Below are 12,355 nucleotides of genomic sequence, written 5' to 3'. Positions count from 1 at the left end.
TCCTTGTTTTACAGTAATTATGCCGTATTGCTCAATTCTGGAATGTAAAAAATCATAGCAGGAAAAAAACCTACTAATGGAGTATTACCTGCGTCATCGAATAAGCGTACCGCCCCGCTTACTTGTGGCACGCACCGCTGCACCTAGCACATAGCACTTCCACTTGTTTTTATTCTTCCGTGGCCGAAATAGTAAAAAAAACGATAAAATTAGGAATACACGTAAAAAGAATTCTACAGTAAAATGTAGTTACCCACTCAAGGGAATAGACTAATCTTATTTGTTTTCTTTCGATAAACATTCAAATGTAACAAAGATTTTTTCAAACGATTGAGCAGGGAAAAATCGACATGATTGATTTCGATTTATTTCCTTTTCTGTCAAGTGTTTCCAGTCTAATGAACCTATTTGCGAGTTTTTCTTTGATTTATCAACGAAGGTGAGCGATTTCATCTTCAAAAAATCAAAAATATTGTTAGTCTGTGATAAGATTGAGAATAAACATGAGCCAAAACTCACATGACATGACAGATCTTTACATTTTTACATCCCATTTTAATCATGGCCATGTACCTACCAACATCATTATTTAGTCTGAAAACTTTAATATCTATTTCTATTATAGTGTATCCTACGCTACAACTTATTTTTTACGTCGAATCAAAACCCTGTCGCATTCTAAGAGGTTTTAGAATGCGACAATGAACGACAATATTTGCCACCTGCATCTACCTACTGGTTGCACGCAAATATAGTAAAGGTTGCCTTACACAAATGCTCATTACTAGCATACTAATAAGCTTGCTTATAAGCATGCTAGTACCTGAAGTACCAGTACTTATGTTACTAAATAAGCATGCTAAATAGTAGCACATGTTCTATACACACATGCTAGTAGGTAGCATTTGCTCAATAGTAGTATGCTTTTGTGCTAGTAACTAGCATGTGTAACAGTAGCTATGTCGTCGATTTGCCAACGAGGAAGATCTGCCAACGTAGCATCGTTCGGTCTATCTTTTTAATCTACCAACATCTTTCAATAATATTCGTTTGATATGAGCCGTGTGTATTTGTAAAGATGTTGGTGATCACACTACGTGTATTTTGGATAGTATGAGTAAAAGTCTGCCTGTGCTTCCTAAACGCTGTTATCTATACGTCTTCAAAGCAAGGATGAATCTGAGACCACATTTTTGCTAACAATCAAGCATTGTTTCTGGTCAAACATCAATCTGTACAAATTGCGTATTAAAGTGAAGATAATAATAAATTAAAGCGCTTAAAGTCAAATCAAGCGATCAAATATCAAATTATAACTATTGTATTTGCGATGTGTAACCTAATTTACACTAACTCCACTTCCACACGTTCTTAATTGGCAGTTGATAAAGTGACAATAACTAATTGGCTCATTATTTTAATTACTTTTCAGAATAACATTACTTGTTACGTTCTGTTTAATTTGACTAAATAATGTCTAAGATTGGTTTTTGAAATCTTTTTGTATTTTTTATTTCAACTCCAAATTTTTGTTACTTGTGAAAATACAAACTGAAATATAGATGCACAGAAAAATAAGACCAGCGCTGGGAATCGAACCCAGTCCTCGGCATTCCGTGCCGCGTGCTATACCGCTACACCACCGCTGGACAACGCTGTCCACGCACGGCTATGAATGTAGATAATGTTTAGATAATTTCCGTGGGTACACTTTGCGGGGTTGCTTGTGTATTTTTCGTAGTGTCTTGAAATTAACAACAAAACACTTACCTACCATTGGTAATTATGTACTACCAAAGTTTAAGAATTACAATGTTATAGTTATCTGAGAAGAATAAATAAAACAAACCATTTAATATTACGTTTTCAAATTGCTTGTATTTTATTACGTTACATTGACTGGCCCGGCAGAGGGAGCCCAAATGTTATATTGCCTCAAAGTACTTACGCTTAAAATACATAAAAAAATGAGAATGACATCTGACAATAGGCGAGAAACGAAGTACCTACTCTATACATGTCACATTTAACTACTGTGTAAAATTTACCATAATACCTTTATTATGTTATTATATCAAGAGAGAAAAACGATGAGCTTAAAGGAGGATAATTAGAAAATTAATAGGAAATTGGAAATGGAAATGGAAATTATAATTACTTTTTTAAATTACAAAATTGTCAGACAGAGAAGTAATTGATTCCGCTACAATGTTTAATTGTTTCATTAGATGGTAGCAGTATGCGTGAGCGACTCAGCATGTGGATTCGGTGTTGCTTGCACTCCTCATCTCCTTCTGGCGTACTGCAGCCAGGCAGGTATGTCCGGCTTCTAGAAAACCAAGCAAGTAAATAAATTATATGAAATATTATAAAACTAACAAATACAGTTTGATAATAGCTGCCTAACTGCCTACTCTATCATCAGACCCTGGAGAATCAAAATACATCCTAAGAGTTGTCTTGTAGTTCTTGTTTCTAGCTTCCGACTCCATCATCAGATCAGCTCAATATACCATGTTATTATTATTGTATAGTCATCAGAACTACGTATATTAGATACACATTACGCATGTAGTGCTACTGTGTTCTCAGTACTACCTACACGTTCATTATCTAAGATCTTTGTTGAACTGTAATTATTACCACTTATACCATTAATCTAATACACCATTTTAGTGTTCATGGATATTTTTTGAATGATATTATATCGTTGGGCTCTTTAAATTACAAGGACATAACTCGAGTACTTATTAGATATTTTAAGATTGAACAGCCTAGTTGTTTTATGAAGTAGCATTGTTTATGTATCCCAATCAGCCATGTACTGCCACGAAACCTCATTATCATACATAAGCTACAAACTTATAGCCTGTAAAATTACTTAAACATAAACTTGCATACCTCATTTTCAACGACTCCAGAAATACTCATACTAATTTAAAGTCCGGTTGAACTTTTATCTAAAAGCAGCAGCAGGTGGTAGGACCTTGTGCAAGGTCCGCCCGGATTGCTACCACCATCTTGCTCGCTAATCCTGCCGTGAAGCAGCAGTGCTTGCACTGTTGGTTTTCGGCGTGGAGAGTAAGACAGCCGGTGAAATTACTGGCACTTGAGGTATCCCATCTTAGGCCTCTAGGTTGGCAACGCATCTGCAATACCCCTGGTGTTGCAGATGTTTATCGGCGGTGGCGATCTCTTACCATCAGGAGACCCACTTGCCCGTTTGCCATCCAGTCGAATAAAAAAAAACTGAATAATTAATGCAGACCACTTACATTGATACAATTCGTTACTAAATTGATTGAACGGGGTCATTCAGTTGTTAATTGGATTTTATTGAGTAGGGAGAAGGTCAGTACGACTCGATACTTGAACAATTTGGTCGTCCAAAAAAAGGCATTTGTAAATAATTAATCCGTTAAGCAGTGATGGTTAAATGAGAAACATAAAACGAAAAACTTCTGAAAAATTTTCCTTACCAATTTCAAAACGAAAAAAAGCAGTTTAAATTGAGACCCACATAAATCAATTGTCATCACGTGAATCCGTAAGTTTAACTAGAACGGAACATTTTTACCTAAGAATCAAGTAAACTATTGGAATAAATCTAAAAACAACTAATTGAATCAAGGGCGTATGTTGTAAAATAGAGTAAAATAGAGAATCCCAATGCATCATTATAATATGATCAATCTGCTCCTATGACTTTAGGCAGTACTCGTAGTCCTACCACCGGCGAGTAGCGAGAACAGAGAGAAAGACAGAATTATTTATTCATACCCAGCAAAATAGTAGGAAAATAGATAATAAATAAAAGGAACATCGAATAGTATAAATAGTATAATCTAATAAATAGTATAGTACACTACATTAAAATTGTTTAGTATAGTTAATTAATAATATAGCAGTAGAAAAAGTTCTGGCTCGGCGACAAAAGCGATAAAGTTTTTATACTAAAAACACTCTTCTTGCTACCCGCCAGCAGTGGGACTAGTGCCTAAAGCGTATTTTATAAACTGACGAGTAAATCCCGACCATGAGCGGCGTTGATATTGGCACAATATCAACCAGCTCATATCGCTCGCTTTAAACCGTAAATCTTGAATAAAAGATATTGCAAGACTTTAATGGAATACTTGAGTACGAAAACTGCTATTGAAATGGTGTACTTATAGAAATTTAAACCCTTTAAAATTTGAACCTCAAGTCTATGATAATAAAACTTGTACAAAAAATTTACGCTAAAAGTTTATTACTATTATTTACAATATGTATTGTAGATACATTAAATGTTGATTTAGTTAAAATAACTACATCCGAAGAATCTTAGATACATACCTGCATAGGTACAATCACGCCTCTTTCCCATCAAAGGGGTAGGCAGAGACTATTTTGCTTCCAACTGCTACGAAAATTTTACGCCAAAATGCACAAGTGAACTAAATGCTTTAGTGTGAGAAAGAAAAAGTAGCGTTAAGAAAGTTACTTTCAGTGTGAATACGTATATTTCCTGACATTTATAATTTATAGGAAGGTGAGATATAAAAGTGACTGCTTATCTGATGCGTTGACGTGATAGCATTCACCATCTTTTTCTAACCTCGTCTTATTATGCCGTGTGACAGAAAGAAGTAGTGAAGACAATTATGATTGCAAGTGTGTTAGGTATAGAGATAAGGCCTCAGGTTTGTGTACCTATTAACTTTAACAGTCTGCGCAATTTATTGAGGACTACATAGATCTAATATTGTCTCGTTTTAATTAAAAGCCTTTAATTAAACAAATAATTCCCCAAAACTTTCATGATTGGTAGAGTAGTTAGTTAAGTTATTAGTTTCATTTCAATTGCCTTCCCCTTTCGTTATAGCTTTTATATACCAACTAATAACCCATCGTAAATATGCGCTTCATATACGAATGATCACGAAAAAACTTATTGGTTTCCTTTCAGAAAAAACTAATGGGTGCGTGACAAGAAAACGAAGTGTAAGAAATTGCCTGTAGCAATCCCGAGGGTGGAATGTTAAAAACAAAAGATACGTCTATCACAGTTTATTAATGTGTACGTACACCCAATATAGAAAGTAAGAAAAAAAGAAAGATTTATTTTGGCTCCATAAGTACCACCTAAAACTAAGACTAGAGAAGATAGACAAGAGAATATAGAGAAGGTTTCTATAAGAAATCGCCATCAGATATTTCGGAAGGTGGTCAAAAATATCGACACATGAACTCTAATACCTTAATAATAGAGTGCATGCTGTGCATCTGATGGTGACTGTACCTACTCATAAAACAAATAAGAGTGTCTGAATTAAAGGGCCAAACATTCAAAAGGACATTCATATAGTTAATCGAAAAAATAAGAAAAAAGCGGCCAAATGCGAGTCGGACTCGCCCATGAAGGGTTCCGTAGCAGCAAGTAACATAATATAAAAGTTTCCTTTACTTTACGATTTATGACGTATTAAAAAAAACTACTTACTAGATCTCGTTCAAACCAATTTTCAGTGGAATTTTGAATGGTAATGTACATCATATTTTTTTTAGCTTTATCATATCTTTTATTTTAGAAGTTACGGGGGGGGCACACACATTTTACCACTTTAGAAGTGTCTCTCGCGCAAACTATCCATAGATACCCCACACGTATGGATTTGATGAAAAAAAAATTGAGTTTCTGTTCTAAGTATGGGGAATTTTTTTTTCTATTTTTGTGTGAAAATATTAATGCGGTTTACAGAATACATCTAGTTACCAACTTTCAACAGTATAGTTCTTATAGTTTCGGAAAAAAGTGGCTGTGACATACGGACGGACAGACAGACAGACAGACATGACGAATCCATAAGGGTTCCGTAGCCAAATGGCGAAAAACGGAACCCTAAAAATCGCCTGAACACTGCTATAAAAATCAATAAGGAGCTGACTGAATAATAACATTATTTTGCGGTAAAATTTAATGCTTTTTGATCCTTGAAAGCAGGCTCCTGGAACTAAGTAAAATTTCGTTGATAGCCTTTTGAATTCGTACATCATGTAGCCGAATGATCAAAAGCAATCATACAGATTAGGGTTAGCGTAGGCATTCACCGGCCTCATGTTCTGAAATACTATGCGGGTTGACAAGAGGTAAGGGTATTTTGTCGATTTAAAGGATATTCGATCTATTAATGGATCTATTTTGTATGAATTCGAGAAGTCAATCAATTGACGATGTAACAAGAGTATAACTTAAAATGATTCTACTCGTAATTCTATACTCTTCGACAGCAAAGTTACTAATTTCGTTGCTAGTTACATGTTGTTAGCAAATTCACTTAATTTCTCCGAATCATTAAAATTCAATTCATTAAATCACTGAGGTCCCCCTCTGGATAAACATTTACCTTAAATAGATCAAGAGTTTTAGATCTGTTTATAAACTTTTTAGTCAAGTTACTAAACTGTCTGTTTATATTTCGATGGTTAAAAGGCTAATTATTGATTCAAGCGCCATTTTAGGCGATATTGAGTTATAGACATCATTGGAATCCAGCGAATTTTTCCGCGTCGTTTGGGCCGGGTTTGAAGTAAATCTGAGTACTTTTTTGGCGCTTGGCTCCATCGAAAATTTGGGTATCATTCCGGTTTACGAGGATTCAAGTGTAGCGAACTTGGTTGTTTTTTTTTCAGAACATGTATTTGCATGCTTGTTTAAGTAAAATGTACGCATTTAAAAACGCTTCTCCAACTGTATTTACTACTACATTTTCGCAAATAAATATTCTTATTTTTATAAATCCACAAAAAAACCGTTTTTTTTACTATTTGTAACTTAAGCCATTTATCCTCGGATGAAAACAAATGGTATCGATATTTGAATTGTTTGTACTTGATCATATAAAATTGAACACAGTGTATGTTAATTCATTTTGCTTCAACCAGCATTTTTAATGCATGTAACTGAAATCATTTTGCCTTGAACATTTCAACAATATTTTTCTCACTTGAATCAATCTTACCTGAACTAGTATATGAAACAAATTGAATTCAGCTATCAATAAAAAATGGCGTTTAAATTACATCAAAATGAATACAAATCAACACGAGTAGGTATTTGAGATTAAAATAATTTATTATTAATTATATTTTAATTTGAGACATTTTTACTTGAACAGTTTCCAACTAGGTGAGCGGTTAACTCATTTATCCATAAACAGTTTACAACTAGGTGGGCGTTTTTTTTTATCATTTATCCATGAACAGTTTCTACTTAGTGAGCGATTTAAATCATTTATCCTTGATCTATTAAAGAAGTGTACATAAACTTAAACCATTTTGCTTTGAACATATAAATCGTAATCGTGCACTTAGATCTTTCTGCCCTGATCAGAGGATTGTGCAAAATGGCTCAAGTTATATCTAACTTCCTAAAAAAACATATTTTATTTGTTTTATATGTATCTATCAAAAATTAGCAAAAAATATGCCGCTTTATGATGACTTAGATTTTTATTAAGTATTTTGGGAACAGTGATTTTTCAAATCTTTAAAACGCTCTCCTGTAAAGTTTTCAAAATGGCGCTTGAATCAAATAGCCTTTTTTCATTCGATTTCAACATTAAAGTTTACGAGGACCTTCAGCTCTTAGAGCAAACCCTATTAGGAAATTGGAAGTGAAACTTATACCTGATGAAATACATTTTGTTTAATTATTTTTATTATTTAAACAGGAATGAATTTTGCAAAACATTACCTTTTACCTTTGTATTGTTTATCTTTCGTTCGTGGTTTTTAATTTATATTATGAGAAGCACTATAAAAATTATAAAGCTTTACATAATAATTTAATAATAAGCCCAAGACAAGTGTTGCCAAAGAATTTACTACAACACGGTTCCAACCTATGAATGTTATCCTTTTTCAAGTACATTCTCTACAATAACCTATTTTTGAGTAATTAACTCGAGCAGCGTTTCATTACTGATTGAGCTGGCAAAATGAATGATAGTGTTTAGCCAGATAGCCTGAGAGCCTCACACTTTCATTTCTCGTGAGATTTTTATTCTTTATGTTACTAGTTCTGCAATATACCGACTTACACCGTTTCCGCGATGTATTTTTATCGTTATAGATTCAAAACTTATTTTGAAATCAGCCCTAAAGCACGGTTTCCACCGTGAATGGAGCGGACTCATTAATGAAGTAGGTAGTAATTTTAAGTAAAAACTTACTTCAAGGTCCTTCGCCCAGTTTGAGACAGCATCGGAGCGTTTCCCGTATCTATTGGCAAAAAAACAAAGTTGATTAGAAGGGAAATGTTATAACTGTAAAGTTCATTCTATTTGTACCTAAGACAAGTTCGTAAGTGACACTAGGTAGAACGTACGTTCTACAACAGGGTTGTACAACCCTGGCTGGGGGGCTACTAAGAAATTCGAATATCAAAGTTCTTATCGTACCGTCCCTCTCACTCTCGTATTAAATAATATTAAACGCGTCAACGGGACGGCAAGATACGAAATTCGAATTTGCACTTCGTAGTATAGGGTCTGCAGCAGTCAGCGTTTGCCGTACTTATCTATAAAAAAAATCTTGAAAAAGGCAGCAGAGGGTCCCAGCGACAGGGTTCTAGCGAGAGTCACTTACGAACTTGTCAAGGTTTAACTAGTACATCTCGGGACTTGATTATTATTAATGCAGAGTTCGTAGTACCGCTAACCAGATTATACGAAGCGCGGCTATTTCACTTAGCTGCATCACACTTCACTACGCCACGTAGGCACTAATTAAAGTTATCTATTTTATTTTAAACATGGATCTCCGCATAATAACACTCGAATCCATACAACGTTGAAATAATCTAGATTCTAACTCACGTATTTCGAGTACATACAGGCTGTTACATAGATCGGTCAGTATGGGAAAGTCTGAAACTATAAGACATACGAAATACGAAGATCAACAGAACACTATTAGGAACCATGTCATCGATTTTAGTAACAAGAAAAACTGCATTCGTAGATTAAAAAAAAAGTTCGACTTAGATCGGGAATCGAACCCGGTTGTTCTGAAAAATATAACTTAAATTATTTCTATTTGGATACCGATAGTGTAGGTCATAAGCAATAAATGTTACTATGAAACATATCTAGAATGAATAAAATGCATTGTATTTCATATTATTCAATAATGTAAGTTTTATTTTTCAAATCGTCCCGGTTCGATTTCCGAGCTGAGTACAAGTTTTTATTAAATGTTTGTATGCGGTTTTTCTTGTTAAGTACTAAAATCGATGACATGATTCCTAAGAAAAGTTCTTCGTATGTCTTATAGTTTCAGCCTTTCCCATACTGACCTAAATGTTCCGCCCTGTATAATATCTACTTAATTCTGTCAATTTACAAACACAAGATCAATTCTACAGCATTTTATGTTTAAAGTATCCGTTTTCCAAATAAATTTATCGACACCGAATCCCATTTAGTCTGCGCTCTTGCAAAAAACACTAAGCCCAGGTAAACATGAAATTGATATCCAAACAGACCTTTTTATGCATAATAAAAATAAACTAATTTCATCAAACGGAGCCTGTTTGATTTTTAACTTAATTAAATAATTATTTATTAGCCTTTTAGCTGTTATCTTGATTAACGCGGCGATTACAAGTGAATATTAAAATCTTAAAGCGTCATAAACGGGCCTTAAGTAACTTTGGCGAAGTACAAAATCCACAAATATTTGTTTGCTTATAGTTAAACTAGCTGTATTCCAGCATTCTTTGATCAAGGGAGCGTAATGAATAAATGGGTCTTTTATATCGCTACAAAAGCACAATAATATCAACTAAATTTCCTAGTTTTGGCCATGTACGGTACTTATACAAAGTTTGGAGGCAATTTTAGTAAATGAGTTACCTCTGGGCATTTTTACTTTAAATTCAGACATTTTTTATTTCAGAATTAGGTAATCCCGAGTTCTCCTGAATCACGAGCACTATTGATTTTGACGAAAAAAAAACGTCCCCAATTTACCATACAAAAATTATGTGTCCATTTCCCTACGACCCATTTAAGTAGTCTGGTCTGTTTTTCTCTACAGGTCATATTTTTCAATCAACTTTCGGTGATTGAGAAATGAGATATCCCCAAATTGAAAGGTTATATTATAATATTATTAATAGAGCCGTGGTGGCCTGAGAGCCGTAGTGGCCTAGTGGTTTCGCACCTCTGAGTTTTTCGAAAGTCATGTGCGGAATTACATTTGAAATTTACCACGAGCTATGCGGTGAAGGAAAACATCGTGAGGAAACCTGCACAAACCTGCGAAGCAATTCAATGGTGCGTGTGAAGTTCCCAATCCGCATGGGAACCCGCGTGGGAACTATGGCCCAAGCCCTCTTGTTCTGAGAGGAGGCCTGTACCCAGCAGTGGGACGTATATAGCCTGGGATGATGATGATGAATATGATGGAAAACGAGCAAGTGGGTCTCCTTATGGTAAGAGATCACCACCGCCCATAAACGTCTGCAAGTTAATGAGATCCACTATACTAGTCAGTATGGGAAACTCTGGAGCTATAAGACATTACGAAGATCTGTTCTTAGAAACCATGTCAACGATTTCAATTACAAGAAAAACTGCATTCATACATTTAAAAAAAAAAGCCGGACGTTATGAAAAATAATAATTACATTATTAAAGAATATGAAAACAATGCATTTTATTCATTCTAGATATCTTTTTTCATAGTAATATTTATTGCTTATGGCCTATACTATCGATATAGGTACATAATATAGAAATACCTAATGTAAGTTTTTTTTTCAAACGTCCTGGTTCGATTCCCGTACTGAGAACAAGTTTTTCTTCTAATGTTTGAATGCAGTTTTTCTTGTTACTAAAATCGATGACATGGTTCCTAAGAACAGATCTTCGTATGTCTTATAGTTTCAGACTTTCCCTTCATGACCGATCTAAATGAGCCACCCTGTATAATATTCAGAATTCAAGCGGAAATTTAGTATAATCCCAGAATTTCAATTCAACTGCTGGATCTAATGGTTTACGCGTTCGAAGCCGCGGGTAAACGCTAGTTTTACATAATTGATTGACTCCGGCGTTATTTTGCGGAAGTCCCTACGATAAACTACAAACGCTAATTTTGCAATATCTTTACGGTGAGGCGGCGATTGGCGGAGGAGGTGGTTAGATGGAGCGTACCTACTTAATGTATCATGTAGCTACTAAATACAAGTACTAGAATTCAATTCAATCTTGTTGTTTAGTGAATGAGTTTTCATTATTGTCTTTCTATCCACGTTTGCGAGGTGCATTTGTGTGCGATTGTACGCGTATGTTTTACCTTTTTTTAATTTGTTTCTACTTGTGAGATCCTTTAACTGGCTTTATTGTTACTATTAAATAAGTTTATTCTGTATTTTATAGCTGTTGGTTCTCTGAAATTAAATAAATTGATTCATTCATTTTTACCTTGCTTCTCCGCTGTCATAAAGCATATCTTGTGGTTGGTGGATAGCGGACAAGTTTACCTAAAGTTTTTAGTTTGTAGCTTTCGTTGATTGCTATTGCTTTATTACATTCAATAATCTTCATCCTTTTCATTAGAAAATTAACAATTACTGTCACAAATAGGATTACTAATTTGTTCCGTACTTATTGCCCTTGGTGCCATCTAAATACTGACGAAATTTAACTTACTATACTATATTTTAATTTTAAGTTATGTTTACACCTTATTGGAAACGAAAGCTAATGATATCTGACGTTAAGCAAATTGACATCGATATCTTTTGACTTGATCAAATTACTTCATCCGTTAATGTTATTTTCTTGAACACTACCAGTATTTTGAATAAAATGAAACAACACCATTATGAATGACTGTTTATGTAGGTACATGCGTGTCAATAATTATAATTATCTACAGAACTCTATAGGGGTGGCACAAACAAAAATTTTATTTCATAAAATGGTTTCTTTTGTAGACTGATTTTTGCGACATAGCTTACTTAATAGTTAAAGCACCCGGGCAACCGTTTTCCGTGAGATAAGACCAAGCCCCACATGCCACATAGCAGATTTCCGATGGAAAAGCAGTTTGCGAGATGCCCGAAATAAAATAAAAAACAATAAGTGCTCGTTTAGAGATATTAGATACCAGATAGCTTAATAATTAATATTTAAATAAGCTCAAAAGTAACAGCAACTTATGAGGGTCTTCTACTACTTATTAACCTTTAGACAGTGACAGAATCGCGATTGTTTCTATTGGTGGGATGAACTGTATCGAATTCACCTACTAACTGACTGCTACTGGAACATTTTGGTGACTACTATCTACACATATATTT

At 34.4% G+C, this 12,355-nt stretch overlaps 1 protein-coding gene across 2 annotated transcripts in view; it reads right to left on the bottom strand.

Moving 5' to 3' along the window:
• Positions 1–1,851: 1,851 nt before the first annotated feature.
• The window catches only part of NPF (neuropeptide F), a 39,251-nt gene continuing 28,747 nt past the window's right edge, over positions 1,852–12,355 (bottom strand). For both annotated transcript variants that reach the window (XM_074096126.1, XM_074096128.1), the window contains 2 exons: positions 8,217–8,265; positions 1,852–2,329 (listed from right to left, as the gene is read on the bottom strand). In XM_074096126.1, the coding sequence (XP_073952227.1) occupies positions 2,285–2,329; positions 8,217–8,265 (94 nt within the window). In that variant the 3' untranslated portion in view covers positions 1,852–2,284. The remainder of the gene's footprint in view (positions 2,330–8,216; positions 8,266–12,355) is intronic.

This window comes from Choristoneura fumiferana, chromosome 13, assembly GCF_025370935.1.
Source record: "Choristoneura fumiferana chromosome 13, NRCan_CFum_1, whole genome shotgun sequence".
NCBI classification, from domain to species: Eukaryota; Metazoa; Arthropoda; class Insecta; order Lepidoptera; family Tortricidae; genus Choristoneura; species Choristoneura fumiferana.
The sequence above is the reverse complement of the archived record's forward strand: the minus strand, read 5'-3'. Positions and strand labels throughout refer to the sequence as shown.